The 12871-nt window shown below is 58.4% G+C and overlaps 2 protein-coding genes across 2 annotated transcripts; one reads left to right on the plus strand and one right to left on the minus strand.

Annotated features, from left to right (window-relative positions):
- Window positions 1–750: 750 nt before the first annotated feature.
- METTL27 (methyltransferase like 27) lies at window positions 751–4887 on the plus strand (the record flags this gene model as incomplete). Its single annotated transcript, XM_037054777.1, is given in 8 exon segments — window positions 751–848; window positions 1187–1284; window positions 1287–1351; window positions 1860–1988; window positions 2184–2320; window positions 2723–2814; window positions 4472–4632; window positions 4634–4887. Coding segments are annotated over 8 exon segments (912 nt in total), but the record flags the coding sequence as incomplete, so codon positions are not given.
- A 790-nt stretch (window positions 4888–5677) lies between these two features.
- CLDN4 (claudin 4) lies at window positions 5678–7364 on the minus strand. The gene has a single exon (XM_037054774.1). It carries the CDS (start codon window positions 7122–7124, stop codon window positions 6495–6497), a length of 630 nt encoding a protein of 209 aa, XP_036910669.1. The 5' UTR covers window positions 7125–7364; the 3' UTR covers window positions 5678–6494.
- Between the last annotated feature and the right edge of the window lie 5507 nt (window positions 7365–12871).

Raw genomic sequence — 12871 nt, forward strand, 5'->3', positions numbered from 1 at the left:
CTCTGAGAGAGGGCCTGCTTGAGAGCCATGTGGCTTTAGCAGAGTGGGGACTAACCAGGTTGGAACTGGGGCTGCTTCTCTGAGAGAGGGCCTGCTTGAGAGCCATGTGGCTTTAGCAGAGTGGGGGCTAACCAGGCTAGAGAATTGGGAGCTGCTTCTCTGAGAGAGGGCCTGCTTGAGAGCCGTGTGGCTTTAGCAGATTGGGGGCTAACCAGGCTAGAATTGGGAGCTGCTTCTCTCAGAGAGGGCTGCTTGAGAGCCATGTGGCTTTAGCAGAGTGGGGGCTAACCAGGCTGAAACTGGGGCTGCTTCTCTGAGAGAGGGCCTGCTNTAAAGAATACGGGGAGCCACGAGGGCAGAGAAACTCGTAAAGCCACATACTCCACTAGTACTCCACTACCAAGAAAACCTGTTAAACGGATCTTCCCAGGCGGGACAAGAACCAAAACTTTGAGCTCATTGGCTGGTGGTGAATGGGCAGACGGTCAGTGCCTTTTTTAATTGGGTAATTTTTCTTAGGAGAAGGCCAATTGTGAAGGCCAGTGGGGGCTCCGCCAGGGTCACCGCTCGTTCCTCCCTCAGAGTTCCCGCGATTCGGACTGTCTGTGACCTCTGATCCCGGCCCCACCGTGACTATTCCTGCCCCCTGGAGAAATTTCCGCCGTGGAAACCCTCTCACGGTGGGCGGAGGTGGGGAGGTCTGGGCAGGCCCTCCCTCCAGCCGGAAGAACACCCCTTCTCCAGCCCTAAACCCCAGGCGCCCAGTCTCTTTGCTCAGCATCCCCGCCTGTGAAACAGGATTGTGCTGGTGGCCTGGAGGGCCACTACTGGGCATGGCGGGTGGGCAGGTCGGGGGNACAAATCTCTGGCATTGAGAGATGTTTCCAATTGGCGGCGGACAGAAGAACCCTATAGATATTAGAGTATCATCCTTGGGAGGGGCCCCTGTTTTCTGTAGCAGTTTTTGGCATCCCTCGGTGGGCCAAGTATTGCCCCCCCCTCGGACCCTTGTTCGGTAACAGGCGGAGGTGGGGAGGTCTGGGCAGGCCCTCCCTCCAGCCAGAAGAACACCCCTTCTCCAGCCCTAAACCCCAGGTGCCCAGTCTCTTTGCTCAGCATCCCCGCCTGTGAAATAGGATTGTGCTGGTGGCCTGGAGGGCCACTACTGGGCATGGCGGGTGGGCAGGTCGGGGGAGGAGATTGAGTTGGATGTCAGGACACCGAGGCTGAGTCCCAGCAGGAGGATGGCTGAGGAGAGCAGAAGCCTGTGCGAGGCTTGGGCACGGGTCGCATCACTGACCTGGCTCACACGCTGCACTTCTATGAACGCTGGGCTCCGGACTATGACAAGGTAAACCCGCCGGGGGTCCTCCACCTCCCTTGCGCGCCCAGTCTCAGTTTTCGTATCTGTACAGCAGGAATAGACATTCTTGCATCCCAGGGCAACTAGTGAAAATGAAGTGAGACCTGGACACAACCTTTCAGTCCTGCCCCCTCTCTTGGACTGTCCCCTGTTCTGCCCACCCACAGCAGCCTTGCTGTCTGAGCAGCCTCACACTGCACAGTGGCAGACCCTGGAGGTCAGGGGCCAAGACCTCTGTCCCCACTCTGGGACTGCAGCTCAGGCAGAACTGCCTGCCGGAAGGAGGTGCCATGGAGGGTCACTATGGAGTAAACACAGCACTGCCTCGGCCAGCAGAGCAGGTCTCAGCAGTGGGCTGGGGGCTGACTCTCCTGTCCTGCCCCTCCAACACACACACACTGACAGCTTGGCCTGGCTGACTCCTAGACCACCCTACACTGAGGTCCCTCAAACACTAGGGCACAGGTTGGTAGTCAGCTCAGCACTCCGTTCCCAGGATGTGGCCAGCCTGCAGCACCGCGCCCCTCGCCTTGCAGTGGACTGCCTCAGCCAAACCTTTCCAGGCCTTCCCCATGCCGCCTTGATCCTGGACGTGGCCTGTGGCACTGGCCTGGTGGCTGTCGAAGTAAGGTCTGCCCAGATCCTTTGCTCTCTCCTAAGCCCCCCACTTGCTCAAATTTCTTGCCACTCCAGGCCTAAGACTCACTGTTTCCCAAATACCTGAGCGACATCCACTGCTGGGCCCACAGCCCTTCTTGAGGTGCAGGGAGCCAGCTGGGATTCGGCAAGTGTGAACTGTGACTGAGCCCTCCTGTCCAAGCTGTAGGCTCGGGGCTTCTTCCAGCTGCATGGGGTAGATGGGAGCCCAGAGATGCTGAAACAGACCCGGGCTCGTGGCCTCTACCAGCGCCTCAGCCTCTGCACCCTGGGCCAGGAGCCTCTGCCCAGCCCTGAAGGTTTGTCCCCTTCTATCTCAACACCTCAAGGCCCACTCTGACCAGCCTGTCACCAAGCCTGCCTTGATGACTCTTTCTGTTACAAAGCTTCCATCCCCCTTGCTGAGTGCTCCATAAGTCCCTTCCACACTGAGCCTTCATTCACCTCTGAGTCCCCAATGCCTCACTAAGAACCTCTCTGAGGCCCCATGAAGCCCTCTCTCTGAGCCCTCCATCCCATGATCTGACTTCAGCCCGGGACCGGGCTACACCTGCCATGTTCCCCATGAGATCTGGGTCCTGCAGACACTAGCGGCTGACCTGGTCCCTCCCCAGCCCCCGGAGGATGGGCGCTGTCCTCCAGGGTGGGCTGAGGCCTCACTGAAGACAAACCAGCACACCACACCTGCACGCCTCACACAAGGACCTACGACGCAGTGCTGGTAGTGGGTGCCCTCAGTGACAGCCAGGTGCCCTGCAGTGCTATTCCCGAACTCCTGCAAGTTACCAAGCCAGGTGAGAAGCAGCCCACACACACCTTTCCCTCTCCACACCCAAAGACACAAGTCTCAGAATCCCTGAGGCCAAGCAAGGGGCGTGGTCCTGCCCAGGGTCTCACAGCCTAGCCTAATATTCCAACCACCAGCTGCCGACCCAGGCAAATAGGCAGGCCAGAAAAGTGGCCCCCTTGCCTCTTATCCACTAGGCAACCAGGGACAACTCCACTCTCCTCCTCAGCCTCCGTCCCACCTGTGAGCAGGGTGGCGTAGTCCCTTCCCGATAGGGTTGCTGTGAGAATTGGGTGAAATAATGTCTCAGAAGACTTTGCTGTAGTCCTGCCATGTAGTAGGGTCTCCATTCAGTTCCCTCATCTTCGAGCTTCCTCACTAACTCTTGGGTGGCTCTTAGGTGAGTCACTCTTTTCCGGTCTCTGTTTCCTCATCCGTGAAATGGGGTTGATTACTGCATTCCTACTGTGTGTTTTGCCCTGTGCCTCCCTCTGTTCTGGGGAGAATGTACATGCCCTGCCCTCTGGGCTCAGTCACCCACCTACCGTGCCCCTAGGCTACATCCACCGCAGGGCCCACCGCCCTCGCTGGGGCGGGCTCAGGAGGGCCAGGAGCGCCCAGTGCTCCCACATCTCAAAGAGAGGCATTTCCCAGGGCTGGGGTGGGGAGTGAGGGCAGTCCCCTCAGGGACACAGCCAAAGCCACAGGCAGAAAGGAGAGTGGTGGAGTGTGCAGATCCTGGCAGCAAGACAGGAGCAGGAAGCTGCGGAGGTTCCCCTTTCACCGCATGATTCTATCTCCCTGCAGAGGCTGCGGTTGGGCCTGGGCAGGCCTGGGCAGGCCTTGGGACCACGGAGGCTGACAGATGTAGGGACCTTGGTGGGGTCAGAGAAAGAGGTGGTGACTGGGCTCAGGACAGGAAACTCCCACTGTCCGAACCAGAAAAGACCAGGCCTCTTGGCCCAGCCTGCGCTTACCAGACCCGGCAGCTGGCCAGAGCCCTGCTTGCTGGCCCGCACGCCACAGGCTTCCCTGCTTCAGAGCCCTTCCTCTCACAGAGCCCCCCTCCACCAGCCAGGCCTGCTTCTCTTCACCCCCTTCCCAGGCAACCTTTCAGACACCAGTATCTCCTGGGTGTATCTGAGCCTGCACTGGGCATACTGTACGCGCCTGGAAAAGATCTGAAGGGACGAATTCATTCATTCATTCAGCTGTGCTTACTGACTGCACCAGCCTTTCTGAGACAGGGTAGTTAATCAACCCCACTCTGCAAGCCGGGAAACAGAGGCATGGAAGGGGAGGGGCAGGTCCAAAGCCGTGTGTTTCCTTCCTGTGCATCCAGATACAGCCATATCCTCCAGCAGAGGGGCTGGGTGAGTGGTGAGGAGGGAGCCTCCTCTCCTCCAGGGAAAGGGAAATAAAGAGTTCCCAGCATAGAGGATACATGGGCCCCAAAGCAGATGTAGGAGGCACTCGAGCTGGAGAAGTGGAGGGTGTTCACAGGGGTGGGGATGGCGTGAGTACCAACGGCTTGGAGACAGCGAGAGGCTGGCCTGGGGCCAAGCTGGGAGAACTGACGTCCTTGAGGACAGGAGCTGGAAGGAAAGGAAACCTCAGCTCCTGCCCCTCCCCCACTCACCTCTCTTTCTCCCACCCCTCCCCAGGTGGGCTGGTGTGCCTGACCACCAGGGCCAACCCATCCAACCTTCGCTACAAGGAGGCACTGGAGGTCACCCTGGACAGGCTGGAACAGGCCAGGCAGTGGAAGCACCTGGTGGCCCAGACTGTAGACCGGTGGGGACTGGCTACCTCCAAGCTTGAGGAGGTGCCTGGCACTCCTGGCACTTCTGCCTGGCACTGACGGCTACATCCCTGGCATTGTCTACTTGTCCCAAAAGCAGGAGGCGACCCAGGTTGAGGGAGTGAGGCCCAGTGCTCAGCCCCTAGCTGGCCTCTGACCCTCCCGGTGGCCTCGGTCGGGCCTGCCCTTGGGCCTTCATCTGTAAAATGGGGCCACTGCACCAGCCCTCTCCTCAGGAGAGCTCTGCCTATTAAATGAGCCCCAGGAGGGGCAACGGCATTTTGACTCTGTGGTTCTCTCACCCGAAGAAAAAGTGACCTGTGACCTGTGGAGGGCAGAAATGAGAAGAAACTGGATAGAGAAGCCCCCACCCCAGGTCATCCCTGACCCAGGCGCCTTAGGGCACAGATGGGACTCCGACTCCTCCCAGGGTGATGGGCTCCCTTATCCCTAACTCGCCGGACAGAAAACCCCCACTCCCGTGTGTGGGCTTGGTCAAACACTGTCAGGTATCCAGGACTTGGTTTCTTCACCTCCGAAGAGATTGGAACTCAGAGTGAGGCCCGGAGGCTGCCCTGAGCAGGTAGGCAGGCCTCACGGGGGAGGATGCCCTGAGCTGGGCCTTCAGGATAAGCAGGGTTCAGGGGGTGGAGAAAGGAAAAGAGACATTCCAGGCCAAGGGCAGGGACAGCCTGAGCAAAGGCCGGGAGGCGGGGCTGGGAGGGTGAGCAGACCAGCCTGGCTGCCCAGACAAAGCTGGGACAAACAGGGAGAGTGACAGGTGGCCCATTTCCCAGGGCTGGATGTTCTCCTCTGTCCCCTCTCTTGGAGTCCCCAGCACTTCACCAGAGTTCTGGGCACACGCTTGCCTGTGTAGGGATTTCACCCTCTGACAAATGGAGAATTTGAACAAGGTGATTTCCAAAGTCAGGCCACTTCCAATTTTTTCATGAGACGTGTTTTTAAAGTGTTCCCATCCAGGCCTGACACAGTGGTCCCGCCCCTCACTGGCCCCCTCCAGCCCTCCCTCCACCCACCACCACAGCTGAAATTAGAAACATACAGAGTCTTCCTGTGCACAGGTCTCATTTATTGTAGAAAATAATAGTCGTTGCTGTGACAAATAGGTCTTAAATTACAAAACAAACCACAGAGTCAGGAAAAAGCTTCAGAACTTACAGGATGCAGGCCAGAGAAAGATCATTCCCCCTGCCTTCCCCAGGCTAACTGATGACCTTCACAAGGATGGCAGGTCCGGAGGGGACCGATTTCGATGGGCCCAGGGTCCTCCTGCTGAGGCTGCAGGGTGGGTGGGAAGGAGTCCCAGCAGGCCTCCCCCACCGCTACCCAAACCAGTTCGCAGTGCCTTCACCCCTCCCTTCTAAACCCGTCAGTCAACTCTGCTCCACAGGCAGGTAGATGAGTGAGGCCCCAGCCATTTCCATGGCCACAGGTTTCCCATGGATGCACTCGGAGGGAGTGGGGAAGATCAAAGAAGGGAACGGTGACCAACACAAGCATGGGCAGGGCACACGCTCAGAATTCAAGCAGTCAGGGCTGAGCTGTCCTGGCCAGCAAGAGCCAGCTCCCCACTCCATGGCCGTGCCCTGTTGCCGCCAGCCCCTCCCCTGCATCCACAGGCCACTCAGAGGAGGGTGGCTCAGAAATCTTTCAGTCCGTCATTGCTATTGTAGAGGAGGCCTCAGGAAGGTGTCCAAGGGGGTCCGAAGGGGCTGAGGGCTGCTGGCCAATGGCCGGTCTCAGTCCCTGCCTGCCCATCCCCCAGCAGCCTGCGGACCATGGCAGAGCCCTCCTGGGTTCGCAGACTGCACTGAGCTCACTCCAGGGAGAAACAGAGCCAACAGGGAGAGTTGAGTGGCAGCACCTTACACGTAGTTGCTGGCGGGGACGGACCGGGCAGCGGAGTACTTGGCCGAGTAGGGCTTGTCAGCACGAGGCGGGCAGTTGCAGCAGAGAAGAGCCCCACCGAGCATCAGCAGACCTGCAGCCGCCCAGCCGATGTAGAGTGAGGCCCCCATCTCCCGCTTCTGCCCGGAGGCCACCAGCGGATTGTAGAAATCGCGGATGATGGTGTTGGCCGTCCAGGACACGGGTACCATCACCAGCAAGCCGGCCAGGAGGAACACCACGCCTGCCACAATCATGATCTTGGCTTTGGTGCTCTCATCCTCCACGCAGTTGGTGCACTTGCCACCCACAACAGACAGCAGCACGCCCACCACGGCCAGGATGATGCAGACGACGATGAGGGCCCGTGCCGCCTGCAGGTCCTGCGGCAGCGCCAGCATAGAGTCGTACACCTTGCACTGCATCTGGCCGGTGCTCTGCACCACGCAGTTCATCCACAGGCCCTCCCAGATGGTCTGCGACGTGACGATGTTGCTGCCGATGAACGCCGTCACCCGCCACATGGGCAGCGCGCAGCTCAGTATGGCGCCCAGCCAGCCCAGCACGGCCAGCGCAATGCCCATCACCTGTAGCCCCATGGAAGCCATCTTTCAGGGTCTGCTGGGGTCTAGGACCTGGAAGTCTCTAAGGATCTGGCCCTGGGGGCTGTAGAAATCCAAGTGCTGAGAATGGACACTGTCCCCAGGGAGGCCTTTCACTGCAAGTCGGAAGGCACAGCCAGTTGAGCGTCTCTCACAGGAATCCAAAGCACAAGCCCAGGGAGAGCGACCAGACCGGCTCCTCCCTGCCAACAGCTGCCACAGGCTCGCAGCTAGAGCTGGGGGCGGTTATATGGCTCTGCGGAGGGGCGGGGTGGAGGGTGCGTAGAGGGAGGCGTTTCACCCCTGAGGCCTTTCCCTCAACCAGTTTCTCTGGATTCCTGAGCCCCAGCCAACAAAGGCACTTTAAGTCCCCAGCCCTGGGCCCCTGAGTCACAATCTCATAAGAAACTGCCCTCTCCCAGTTGCGGAGAGGCAACCGGGCCCATGCTGAGGTCAGACTCTGAGTCACAGCTCAGGAACACCTGGAAGTGGCCAGGCCAGAGGGGCAACCAGGTCTGGCCAGGCTCTGGATGTAAAGACAAGGAGGGCCCCCACACCCGTGGAACCCCTCATTTCAGGCCTGGTTGGGCGGGCAGGGGTGGGGACCTTCAGGAAGGTTGAAGGTGAGGACGAAACCCTGGGAAAGCAGAGTGGCCACACTTTGATTACTGTGGCTTCATCCTCTTCACCTCCACCACTGGCCCGATCGCCACTGTTGACTCCTGTTGGCCACCCATCTGCCTCACCAGTGGTCTCGGCACTGGCCTGATGAGGTCTGGTTTGGGGGAACAAAAAGCTGGGAGGCAGGTCCCCTGAGTCCATCCCCCACGCTCCCCAGCTCTCACCATACCACCAGCTTCCGAGCTCTGCCAGAGTAGGGGGCCTTGGAAGTGACGCCCTTTCAGCCAAAGAGAAAGAAGCCTGTCCCCAGCCATGAAAATTTCAGCCAGTGCTTCGTTCCTACCAGGGCTGACCTGCTGGGCCAGAACTGGGTTGGGGAGGTCACCAAGAGCATGCCATGGGCCAGACACTGGGGACATCAGCCCAGCAAATGGGTGTTTACTCTGTGAAGACACACAGAACAGGTGTCAGATAAAGCTAGAATGGGTGCAAAGTCCCATGAGACTTCAAGAGGAGAGAAAACTCAGACCAGGGTAGAGGGCTGGCAGTGGGGTGCTGAGGGGGGGGCTTGACAGGGAAGGGGCACCGCATTCTTGGGTTATACTCCAGAGGGCACCGATGACACTGATCTTCATGAATGGGTCCCCCCGGAGTCATGCAAGGCAGCAAAACTGCGTGGAGGAAGGCATCTGAGAGAGGGGGCTACAAGGGCACAGGTACCCCGATGCGGGGAAAGGCAGCTTTTCCGGGAAAGAGAGGAATCCAGTCTGACCAGAGACCGGGGAGTAGGGGAGGGGCTGGAGGGAAAGGGCCGGAAATTTCTGCCTCAAACACCACCAAGCCCTGGGCCTGTGCACAGAGGCACCTGGATGAGCGGGGGCACGAGGTTCCAGTCTGAGGCCTCCACGGACTTTTTAGGAAGGTATCTCCGGAAACAGGATGGAGGCGAAAGCAGGGCAGGGGGGCCAGGATCCGGGGGGACCCTGGTTCAGGGCAGCAGGCTGAGGGGACCTAGAGGGAGGGGGGCATTGTGGGGGCAAGAGAGCGTCTGGGGCTCATCCCAGCTGGATCAAGGGAACCCTCCACCCACAGGGTCACTGCATGTTCCTCTTCCCCTTCATGCTGGGGGTGGGGGTGGTGCCTCAGGGGCCAGAACTCCAGTATGTCCCTGAGCCCCCAGCATTGTCCAGCACGTCCTTGCCTGGCACATTGAGGTAACTGATTCTGACAGAGGAATGAGGGCCCTGAGCTTCCTGCTGGGGAACCATTAAGCTTGGGTGATTTGGGTAGAAGCCATCTGTGGGCTCTCCACACACGGGGAGCACTTGTGAGTCACCTAATGAAGCACAAGGCTGGCTGGAGAGTCCAGCCCAATGGGGGAGTGAGGTCCTGTGTTGTGGAGAACTGTGAACACATCTATCTTTTGCGAGGCTGGGGTCTCCTGTAGGACAAAAGCAGTGCCTTATTGAACGTCAGAGTGCCGCACTAACACATAGTAGGTGCTCAATTAATCAAGGTGCTCAATGACACAGAAGTCATTCTCCGTGTTCCGGGTGCCCATCCCCACTCTCCCATACCTCTCCCCCCACACACTTAGGAACACACACCGACACAAACAGGGATGGTTTCTGCCCAGAACCACACCTCCCTGGGTTTCCTTACAAGGCTCTGGGGAACTGCACGCCCTGAGGCCTGTGGGCTGATCACAGAGATAACTACCCTTAGAGATTGACAATAAGTACTTTCCTGCAATGAATTCATCACAGCCTCCCTGCCCATAGGCAGGGCACAAATTCTTAGTGCCTTGGCACAAATGGGTGAACTGAGGCCCAGAGAAGGCCGAGGCTCACCCAGGAGGGGATGGGCTCTCCGTCAGGGGAGCCTCTCTCCCCCTTACCTGTGGCCCCAGCCCTTCAGTAGCTTTCTGATTACAGAAGGAAGTTGGCCAGATGGCCAGACCATCCTCCGCCTTCTCACCAACTTCCTGCTGTTGTTCTCCTGGGAAACAGCCAATTGGCACGTAAAGAAGCATGAGTGGGGGAGGGGAAGCATGCGGGCCCTATAACTTTTCACCTGTGTCCAGACAGAAGTGACTAAGAAGCTGTCCCCTGCTCAGCCCAGCCAAGCACAGCAGAGGTGGGGGAAGGGTGGAGGTGGAGGGGGGGTGGGCAGGTGCAGGAGCGGATCCAGCAAAGTGCGGGCCCAGGGCAGGGGAGGTCTGTGGGGAGCTCAGGTGTAAAGGAGGAGCAGGAGGGGCCCTGCGGGAGCTGGGAGCTGCTCTGCACGTGAGTGGAGCTGGAGAGAAATTTGTTGATGTTCGATTTCTTCCAGGAGCCACGGGCTGAGTCCCACCCACCTGCCTCAGGAAAAATCCCAGCGAAGCCAGACGCTTTTCCTGCACCCACCCTGACTCCCAGAGCCAGCCCTTTGGACAGCTCAGGACTTTTACTGTGACACTTCACAGTGTGTCTGCCATTCATCACCTTTGCTCTGGGGCAGAGAAGGCAGGCTTAGCACTTTCTTTCTCCTTCTGCCAAATCCTGCTGTAGAACCTTACGGCAGTGGGATTGTGTCATACACGCTGGTCTTTATCGAGAACGGCCCTCTCCCCCTCTTGAGACCAGCGCACCCACCAGTGCCCACCCTGGGACCCTCTTACTTCCCTCTGTAAAATGAGGCCCTGGCCGCCCCTCCCTGTGTAAGGCACAGGGAAAACAAGGTGAGGATGTGAAAATGCTTTGTGAGCTGAAGACCTTTCAGTGTCATGAGGAGGCTGGAATCCAGTTCAAGGCACAAAGCAGCCACCCCTCAGCTCAGGTCCTGCTTGCACCAAGCGAGGGCTAGGACATCTCAGACCCTGTCCCCAGAGCCCCTGGGGCTCGGCCAGATCCTTGATCACAGTACAACACTCACTTCAGCGCCCCGCACCCAGCTCCTTGGGCGCCTCCTGAGCCCAGAGCCAGCGCTGGGCCTTCCACACCCCCTCCAGAGTAGCCAGAAGAATCTCAACACCTGATGTGAGGAGGGGGAGCCAGCGGCTGGGTGGTGGGTGGGTGAGGAGGAGGTCTCGCCCTGAAGCCTGGGACAGACCTCTCTGCGGCAGGAGAGTGGCCGAGCAGATTCGGGTCTTGGGGTCTTGGGGCCTTTCTCTCTATCTTCTGGGAACAGAGGACTAAGGCCAGGGGAGCCGGTGCCAATTAAAGTTATTCCTCTCCACCAAACATAATGTTTGGTGCTTATAAAATCATAAGAGAATAAATATTGTAAGTATATTTAAGGATGTAATTATTATCTCTATAAAATTGGGGGAAGGAGGAAGCAGTCTCCCTCTCAACTCAAAAATTAGTCCACCGGGACATTGGTCCAAAACTATTTATTTCTGCAGAAGTTCACCAACTTCTCAGACCACAGACACAGGTGAAAATGCCATTACATTATAACATTTTAAAACGGCAGTAAGTAATCTGCAGTGGGATATCCGAATCTCCTGGGAGTGCAAAGACTGTGGCACAAGGTCACTTCACAGCCATCTCCCTGAATTGTCCCAGGAGGAGGACTTCCCAGAACTTTACAGCAAGTGGGCAGACCCAGCTGGCCAGTCGGACCAGCCCGTAGGACTGGCCGCCTCCAGCAGGGTTCTGGAAACCCTGGGGGTTTCCTACCAGCAAGGTGGGTTGGGGGTTTCCCACCAGGGGGCGCTCGGGGAGGGCTGGGCCCCGGGCCAGGACTTTCGGAATCTGTAGGAGGATGTGGTGACCCCTCTGTGGCTCTGAAATGACACCAGCCCTTTCTGGGTCGAGTCCCAGTGTGCCCCTACCAGTTCTGTGACATTTGGCAACAGAATTAAACTCTCTCAACTGATTTTCTCATCTGGGTGAGGAGGACGACAACACCTCCCTCCCAGGCAGTAGGAGGCTCGGCAGAGACACATTCGGTAAGGGGCCCGGGAGCTGTCTGCTCTGCTGGGGGTTCGGTGGACCCCGCACAGGCTCTAGAAAGCCATGGGCAGTGGACCCAGAAGGGGAGGTCTGGCCCTCGGCTAAGCGCATAGCCCCTGGAGCTTGGGCCCAGCAGCCAGCCCCGGTAGTTCCTCTCTCTCCTGGCCCTGGACAGGCTAACAACACACTGGATTGCACAGGAGGCCCGGCTGCCCGGCTGGCCGGACTGGTTGAGCCAGTGCAGCCCCCAGGCGGGGCCCCACGTGGGCTGAAGAAGAAGGTGGAGGTGAGGGTGGCCATGGCTGGGAATCTTCACGGGAGAGAAACAAGGCCACACTGCTGCCCACTGGCAGGAGTCCCACATTCCCGGCAGAAAGGGCACCTCTGAGAAGAGGACAGAAAGACAGGAGATGGGTTCAGAGAGAGGCAGGGGCTGAGTGAGGGGTGGGGAGCTCAGTGAATGGGCTTAGAGAGGGGCTCTGATGGGGGAAGGGGAGGAAACGTACAGAGAGGATGGGAGTGAGTTTTCAAATTGGTGCATCCAATTCCAGCTTCTGACTGGTGATTTCAAAGCCCCATGCTCATTCATGACTGTAGCTTTCCTCACCATCTCACCCAGCTGTCCAGCCCTCCCCAGGCGGCTTCCCTACTCAGAGAGTTCCATCCCAGGAGACCTCCTTTCTACCCACCCAGCCCCCTGCTCCCCCTGCCTCACTTCAAGACAGCCCTGTTCTCTGAAGGTCGTGCCTTCAGCTTTCCAGAAGCTGTGGAGGAGAGGTGCTGAAGGCCAGGGGACCCTTGAGGACCTCCGGTCTGATGGCGTAGTCAACGCTGCCCAGCCCACCCCTCCTCAGCTGGGGAGGCCTCCTTCCACACGCTCTCAGTCAGGGGTCCGCACACACTCTCTGAGCACCTGCTGTGGGGCAGCTCTCAGCTGAGTGCCTTAGCATTGAAAGAAATCATTCCATCTTACTACAAAACCATGCAGGGTGTTATCACTCCCATTTTGGAGGCTCTGACTGCTGATGTGACCCTCCAGGGCCACCAGAATAATGACAAGAATGGGATCCACACCCCGCCTGGCCTGATTCTGGGACTTGTCCTCTGCACCCACCCTTCATTCATTACTCTTCATTTGTTTCTTCTTTTATTCTCTCACAAAGGATGTCCTGAGGACCCGCACTGGGCCAGGCC

Source organism: Sturnira hondurensis, unplaced genomic scaffold (genome assembly GCF_014824575.4).
Source record: "Sturnira hondurensis isolate 20B ecotype Veracruz unplaced genomic scaffold, ASM1482457v3 Scaffold0008380, whole genome shotgun sequence".
NCBI lineage: Eukaryota > Metazoa > Chordata > Mammalia > Chiroptera > Phyllostomidae > Sturnira > Sturnira hondurensis.

Bases quoted from the DNA above. Each gene is read 5' to 3' on its own strand.
- CLDN4 (XM_037054774.1), bottom strand. From the start codon at position 7,124: ATGGCTTCCATGGGGCTACAGGTGATGGGCATTGCGCTGGCCGTGCTG.